The sequence below is a fragment of the Chanodichthys erythropterus genome, chromosome 7, assembly GCF_024489055.1.
Source record: "Chanodichthys erythropterus isolate Z2021 chromosome 7, ASM2448905v1, whole genome shotgun sequence".
NCBI classification, from domain to species: domain Eukaryota; kingdom Metazoa; phylum Chordata; class Actinopteri; order Cypriniformes; family Xenocyprididae; genus Chanodichthys; species Chanodichthys erythropterus.
Window position 1 is genome coordinate 24,862,064 of NC_090227.1, and position 8,315 is coordinate 24,870,378.

At 34.4% G+C, this 8,315-nt stretch overlaps 1 protein-coding gene across 1 annotated transcript in view; it reads left to right on the plus strand.

Moving 5' to 3' along the window:
• serpini1 (serpin peptidase inhibitor, clade I (neuroserpin), member 1) overlaps positions 1–4,203 on the plus strand; it is a 31,566-nt gene extending 27,363 nt beyond the window's left edge. Inside the window, exons 8-9 of the mRNA XM_067389161.1 lie at positions 2,853–2,942; positions 3,613–4,203. Coding sequence (XP_067245262.1) covers positions 2,853–2,942; positions 3,613–3,686 — 164 coding nt within the window. The 3' untranslated portion in view covers positions 3,687–4,203. The remainder of the gene's footprint in view (positions 1–2,852; positions 2,943–3,612) is intronic.
• The last annotated feature ends 4,112 nt before the right edge of the window (positions 4,204–8,315 follow it).

Genomic DNA, 8,315 nt, shown 5'->3' on the forward strand with positions numbered 1-8,315 from the left:
TGTCTTCGTCTACACAGCCATCATCCTTTGCATTTCTAATTCAAATTTTCTCTTTTCAAGTCTTTTTTATCACTTCTTCTCAATTTTGCCTCTTGTGCACCTTTACTTTCCTCCATCCTTCCTTTTTCCGTCTGTTCTCTATACGCTTTTTTTCTCACTGCAGTAAATTGCTTTGAGAATCTTGTACATTCAGACAAGCTAAAAGCGCCCCCTCCTGTTCAACTCTTGTCTTTTTAATCAAGGTTTATGAAAGGTTGAGTCATGTAGTGTTGGTTAAATCTTTTTAATATTAGTTTTTATATATCAGTTCTGTATTGATGTCAAAAACTAATAAGGAAAATATGAAATGGTTTTAAAAAATAATGCATGTGCCTATTATTAGATGTTTAATCTTTGTATTCAGGTTGTATCATTTATGTTTTTACCATTTTCAAATTAAAAAATGTAATGACTCAAATGGCTTTTAATCGCAAATTTATATAGCTAGTTATATACTCGATATAACAATAACAATTATTATTAATATTATTAAGCTTAGATTTGAAGATTAAATCAATGAATACAGCATGTTTTTATTCAGCTGAAATTGTCTTTTTTTCTGTGTTGGGTGTGGTGAAAAGTTGTGTTTTGTTTATTTATTTTATTAATTTTCCATGTATCAAAGTGGAACAAAATTAAAAAAAAAATAAAAAATAAATAACATTTTTCAAGCATATGTTGGTTATACCAGTAGTAAAGAGAATGGTATAGCACCAAATGTACGTCCCAAAGTCCAACATCAAAAAGCTTAGGTGCGTAAATCCCACACAAAATCAAATGAAAAGAATGGATCCGCACTCAAAGAACTGGGGCAAAAGTTCTCCAAATAAATCTTTACTTTCCAATTTACAGAGGCCACAAACAGGTGCATTAAAGTGCAAAGTGCAAAACGTTTTCATGATCAATCCTTCATCAGTGCCATATACTGCAACTGCACACCTCCGTCCATTTAAAGCATGCAGTATTACCATAAACATCCTAATACATGTAATACATTGTCAAATACAAGATCAAAGCCATTATCACATATAGAAATGAGTCATGGTTGTATATATCCACATTGATGCATACCTTTTTGCACCTTTTTGTGGCCTCTGTAAATTTCAAAGTAAAGATTTTTGGGAGAACTTTTGCCCTAATTCTTTGTGTGCGAATTCATTCTTTACATTAGGTTATACCCATTAAATATCATTTAGCAGATCAAGTGCATATTTGATCATTCACATAGAACTTTCTAACCTTAAGGGGCCTGAAGGAAAAATGTTATATAATTCCCAGTTTTCTTGTCACATGACAAGAAATGGCGTCCTGCCATTGACTCTAAACCAGGGGTACTCAACAGGCGGCCCGCCAGCATTACATTTGTGGCCCAAATCATGCTACATATAAATGTATATTTTTATTATAATTTGCGTTCAAAATTAGCGTGAATATTACTTCGTTTTTTTTACACGTACACGTATTTTTAGGCGTACAGTGCACGTGACGCTGTAATCATCAGCAGAGATCGCGTATAGTGTACGCGCGCAGCACAGTTTTTCTAACCGCAAAGAACAATATAAACTGAAGGCACTTTGCACGCGCGCATTGAATAGTTTTTGCACTAATTTAGTTTGTCCACAAGGTGTCAGCACTGAAACAGGCTGTTGTTTCAGTCTGAAAAGAAACGGAGAAGACAGAACAAGAGTAACAACAAACACCTACCGTGTTGAAGAGCGCTCGTTTGAGGGCATTAAAAGATACCAGCAACTCTAATTTTAAACAAGTACAAAGACATTTTATTGTAACTATTTGAGCGAAAAAGACTAGACAAGCATTAATCTCTCTAGTGCGCATGTGTCGAGCAATTGTGTTCGTGAACGCCACCAAAGACTCGAGACTGTGCGCGCAAGTAAATAACAAAGTAACCTTATTTTTCCATGATGAAATGCAGTTGACATTCCTCAAACTTTGCAGTGTGTAAGTTGCCGAGCAGCATGAAAAACACACCTTTTATTCTTAATGTCAATGTGTTATAAACAGAAAGCAAGCAGCGCTCCCATTACAGATCTGTCATCACATCATTGAGCTCACGGAGAATATTTTATCATGTTTACAACGTTGGTTATAGTTAGATAATTCATAAAATTGTGATTGAACATTAAAAAAAAAAAAAATGTTGGATTCTGACCAAATTAAAAGGTAGGTAATAATAATAAAAATAATAAAACATTTATTCTCTGAGTATAAATAGGTGCTATAAAAAGTGTTAAAAAGGTGCAATGGAGTATAAAAAGACTATAAAAAAGTGCAATGTTTTCGTCTTATGGACAAACTTTCATCAGCCAGTGAACAACAGCCAGACCTTAAAAACTGCACTTTTAGTAAATAAACAGTAAAACTACAAATATTGTCTTAAGTAGGCCTAAATAAAAGTCTTACGATCCAAGTTATAATTTGTGGCCCTTCGCGTTTCATTTGGTTAAAATGCGGCCCTCTTGGCCTCTGAACTTGAGTACCCCTGCTCTAAACAACAGATTCTTAGTGAACAAAGCATTTTTTAAATATTGATATTTTAAACCAAAACTACTTTAAACTAGTTTTTCCTCAAGGATTTAATGAGACTTACACCTGCATTTTAAACCCCACAAAAAAGTCACAATTTTAATAAAATACATTGAATGCACTTTTCATTTCAATGCTCTTTTATGATGAACAAATCATAAAAGAGCATTAAGATGAAAAATGCATTCAATGTATTTTATAAAATTGGTTACTCCAGTCAAAACAAATGGTTTCACATCACTGAGCCTCTATTGTTTGCCCTTCTACAGGTATGATCGCATTGACGAGGACGCTGGTGCTTTACCCACAGGTCATGGCTGACCACCCTTTCTTCTTCGTCATCAGAAATAGAAAAACAGGTACATGCCATCTTCAAAAACCCATGACCATAACACAAATTAAAAACAAAACAATATATACACTGCCAATAAATGATTTGTTTTATTTCTGTGATGCAAAGCTGAATTTTCAGCATCATTACTCCAGCATTCAGTGTCACATGATCCTTCAGAAATCATTCTAATATGCTGATTTGCTGCTCAAGAAACATTTGTTATTATTAATAATGTTGAAAACATTTGTGCTGCTTAAATTGTGGAAACCATGATACTTTTTTCAGGTCCAAAAATATTATTTTTTACTTGAAATAGAATTTTTCTGTAAGAAATTAACCCCAAACTTTTGAATGATAGTGTACTGTCTATACTACTAATATAATAATTACTACTACTTCTAATAATAATAATAATATAATATTTATTTTTATGTCTTTATTACGATACAAACAGAAAATACATGAAATATATACACAAAATAAAAAAAAAAAATAAAAAAAATCAGAACAAAATGGCTTCTTTGAGCAAAAATCAGCAAACTTCTTCCATTTTCTCAAAGAAGAAATTCTGAGAAACTTCTCTTGGCCTTCCAGTCCTTTTCCATGGTCATTATACTATTGCTAAAACAACATCTAATGGTGGCCTTTTGCATAGTATTATATATTGTGCTATAAATTGTTTTGTTTTCTCACAGGATCAATCCTCTTCATGGGCAGAGTTATGAATCCTGAAGTCATCGAGCCATTTGACAACAACTTTGACATGTAAAAGCCCAGCAATCACAACGTGACACTCAACCGAGTTCATGCTTATCTTCTGCCAACCACGAGTTACATCACAGAAAGGAAACTCATTACTTTGCCATGGTTTTCTAAACACACAAGAAAATATTATATAAGCAGGATATTTATATTATAAAAGTGATTGTGTTTTGATACTCATAAGCTTTAACCGTACCAGGAAATACAGAGCTGTAAATATTTGAAGTCTCAGCGGCCACTGCATTCCATGTACTCGCATTCAATCACGTCTTATTCCACACCAGCATCATTTGTTCCTGTAATTCCTGTATTTCTTCTCATGTATATTTGCTATTGTGTTTCGTAGAGAAATGTTGATATTTATTGCAAGGATTTGTGCACTTCTCTATATGTAGACTCACTTAAGGTGAGACACCCCTTTGTTTGGTTTTGTACACGGCTGAACTACTGCTGACATACTAATATGCCTTATTATATAAATATGAGTTTTTGATTTAATGTAAGGTTGCGAATGTACAGGTAGTGAAGCGCTGTTGCCATGGAGACTCAGGCAGACTGAGAGAGAGAGTGCATTTGGTATAAATGATGAAAAAAATACCAGCTGTATTCTCTATTTCAGAAATAAAGATGAATGTCTTCAACTTGTCGTCTTGTGCTACTTTAGTGACAGATGTTTTGAAATTTCAGAGTTGATGCAAAATTTAGATACAGAAAAAGCCTCTATGCTGTTCACACACTGTCAGCACACACTTTTGATGTCTAAAATAACCTCTATTGAAAACTATTAACAAACCACTTCAAAGACAAACATTTATTACTTTACTGACAATATGTCGCTGGAAGTTAATATAAAGAGAAAAGGCCAATTGAGTCAGGTTATTAATGTTTAAAAATATGTCTAGTGTGCTATTTTGTATGATAAATGTCAGTGAGATTATATGCCAAAGCAAGAGAAGATGCTGAAAGCAGTGTTCAAACAGAGTAAAGTGTCTATGTTAAGACCATCAGATAGATAGATAGACAGACGGACGTTGTTTTAGGGTATTTTTGCTCCACCAAAGGAAAAAACTTCTAAATTGAGTCAAAGCAGAATCAGCCATTGTGCATCGTGGAGCAAACCCACAGCAGTGTATGAATCAGTGTGTTTGGATAAATCATTTGAATGAATGATTCAATAGCTCTTCCCTCCTGGTTCAGCCGCGCCTCAGCTCCTTCCACTACAGCTTCTGCTCTCCACTTTCTTCCCATTCTCACTGCTACTCTTGCTCCGGTAACCTTTGGATCTGAAGATTCACGGTTCTGCAGCATTATCTTGAACTCCTCTTCAAAAGATTTCAAGGGGAGTCTGTTTGCAGGAGCTCCTAATAAGGAACCCAGCCATCGTTGCAAGAACCAACAGTGGAAATTGGGAACTCATATATCAGCAGTGGTCAGAGGATTATTGGTATAAGTCTTGAACCGTCCTGGGAGGCCAATCCTGTCAACTTCCTGCTCACACTCCCCACAAGTATCTCTTATTTCTGTCTTGTCCTTGAGTGTTGCATCAGATATCTTCCCAAGGCTTTTAACAGGATTGTCTGTGATGGTTGGGATTTGGTATCCTCTATTGAGAATACAAATTTCTCTGAGACTCTCCCCTTCTACAGCACAACAGATCTTGATTTTGTAGGCTTAAAGGACATCCTTGCCCACTTCATCAGTCTTTGCGACCCCTTCAGAATCCACCTAGCACTTGATACCAAATTAGTTCAATATATATATCTAAATATATATATATATATATATATATATATATATATATATATATATATATATATATATATATATATATATATATATAGTTAGAATTAATTACTTTTGTTTTATTGAATAATTCACTCTTAAAGATGGTCATTTGTCACCACCTACTGGTGGACAAATGTGATGTGATCTGTGAAAAACCATCACATGGTGAAATTTTACCCATCCCGTTGAATGCAGGAGTTGAGTCCTTTCCAAATCTGTTTTTACTTCTTTCATAGCTTGTCTGTAACAAAAGCTATGGTTATTTGAAGTCGGCTGATCGCTCTGATTTTCAGTAACAGAATTTCGAGAAAAACAGGTTTAAATAAATTTCATAGACATGAAAATTCACTATCCAAACATAAATGGATAATTCAAGAATGCCTTGGAATATAGACCTATGGTTGTCTTGTATTAAAGAAGACACTTGTCAGATTATTGTAGAAGTGAAATAAATTGTGATATAAAAAAGTTACAGAAGTTTACGTTTATGAAAATGTAAAAATATAATTGTTTATATTTTATAATAATATATTACAACAAGGCATGTTGTATTCTTAAACTGCAAGAAAATAAAAGCCAAAAATGTCAACATTCCAAATTTTACGTGGAAATATTTCAAAAATTAGCTTTCAGTAAGAGTTTGTTTGGGCGCAGTACCAAACTTTTTCACTTGGTGACACCCAAGCTCCATATCTGACCATTTAAGAACGCCTCCATTTATTTGAGTAATCTGAACCATATATTTTCATATTTTCATACATTTTATGAAGTAGACATCCTATTCAGAAGTAGTATGGGCAGTATTTGAATTCAACCTCTAATAAACACATAATTAGAACATAATGTGTGTTCATTATAGCTCCGTTGCTCTCTTGTGCTCCGCCCTCTCACGATAACCTTATATGGGGGGGGGGGTCTTTTTAAATCTAATTTTCTTGATTGTTTGCGAGTACCACACTTTACCATGCCTCAGAGAAAAACACTATTTTATGAAGTAGCTAACATAGTATAATCAGATGCAACTTTATTTTTAATAACATTAATACAGAATTTTCTCCATCATACAATACGTTTTAAAATTAATTGCATGCCATTTATCAACACAAGTCATCCAATATTTAATATGATATTCTAAAATCGATCTATCTTGCTGCAGTATGCAACAGTGTCTCACAGCAGCCACAGAGCGAACGCACTGTGTAATGTTATAACATTTCCAACACACTCAAATGTATCTAATATGATAAACAGATCTGCTTTAACTCAGACTCGTGACTGGAAAAATGGAAGCGGTGCCGGCGACTGTGGCATAATAAAAGTTCTGCTGCTCGTGAGGCATGTTTTGTGCAATGGCTCCAGCGGCCTCGTTCAGCTCCCACAACACTGCTTCATACTACTGTAACGTTAATAATCGCATCCATGAACGTGATTTCTTACCGAGCCCTATCCCGATTTATTTCCACCAGCTGTGAGTTGAAGACCACATGTCCCAAGATTCCATGCTCAAACTTGGCGTCATCAAGCTACGCCTTTGTTTTGAGCACTAGGCCTCTAGCGACCTCTGGCGGACAGAAAATATTGCACCTTTAATACACATTCATTCTACATGTTATGTGGTTTATTTTGAGAACTGTCTTTGTTGTGTTAAGAGTTTGTTTTTTTTACCTCCGCTGGGTGTATTCCTAAACAGAGGCGTTGGAGAAAGACAGCCTTGCCACTATAAATCGCTATTTTCTGCACTTAACAGGAAAATTTTGCCAAGATATTTTCAGAGATGATAGACAAGATGCTATAGAATTTTGACACACAAAAAAGACATTCGACCTATTTTTTTACTTTACTGAAAACGTTCCATCATGACATCTGACGGATTTTCCCAGATCGCATCACCAATATAACTTAAAAAAGTCAGAAAAAGTTCATATAATGTAGCAAATTATTTAAAAATCAATTATCAATATCATTTTTTATTTTCAAAATTTAAACAATGTTTTATCAAACTTTGATAATTGCCTTAACAACTGAGAAGATGGTTATCAAACTAGATTTTTACAACAAAAATAAATAAATAAATAAAAAATAATAATCACCTGTCAAGTTACTAAATCTGTGCTTATGAGAGTCAGTTATGTATTATGTACATTATCATCTCTGACAGACAACATATTCAAGCCACTCAGGCCTATTTATATATATACCTAAAATTAGTTTATAAAATTAGGTTTTGAGCTTTGCTTTGCTGAAAGGATATATGCATATTTTATTTATATATTTATGTATTAAATTTATTTAAAATTGTCCTGTGGTGTGACAAATCTCAATATGATCTAAAAAAGACTGCATGTACAATGCAAAAATATAGTCTATACCGAATAATAGGGGTACAGCTATACTAACCGTTTACAGCTATGCTGCATTTTCCAAAAGTCACTGAAGTGCAACCTTAGACACACTGCTGCCCTGGCTGACCTCCCTGCGCAGATCACTGAAGCTGACGCTGCTGCGCGCGTGCGCAGAGCTCACACTCACCTGTCGCACTTTTGCACACAATTCATCCATCATCAATGGGAAACCGCACCATATTCCTTGTAAATAACCCTCTTCACTGCATGTCAAATGCCAAAGGGATCTGTCAGAACCTACGGACATGTCCGAAAGGTAGGAAAAGTTTTGTATATCCTGATATTGAGCACTTTGCTGTATTTTTTTATTTATTTTTTTACTTTTCTAAACAATGTCTGGAACAGAAACGCATGGTCATCTGGCTTTTATTTTAGACCTGTCTGCTTTAATCGTGTTTAGAATAGTTGATAGTTAATTTTCTGCATAATTTATGGGAATTACCACTGAT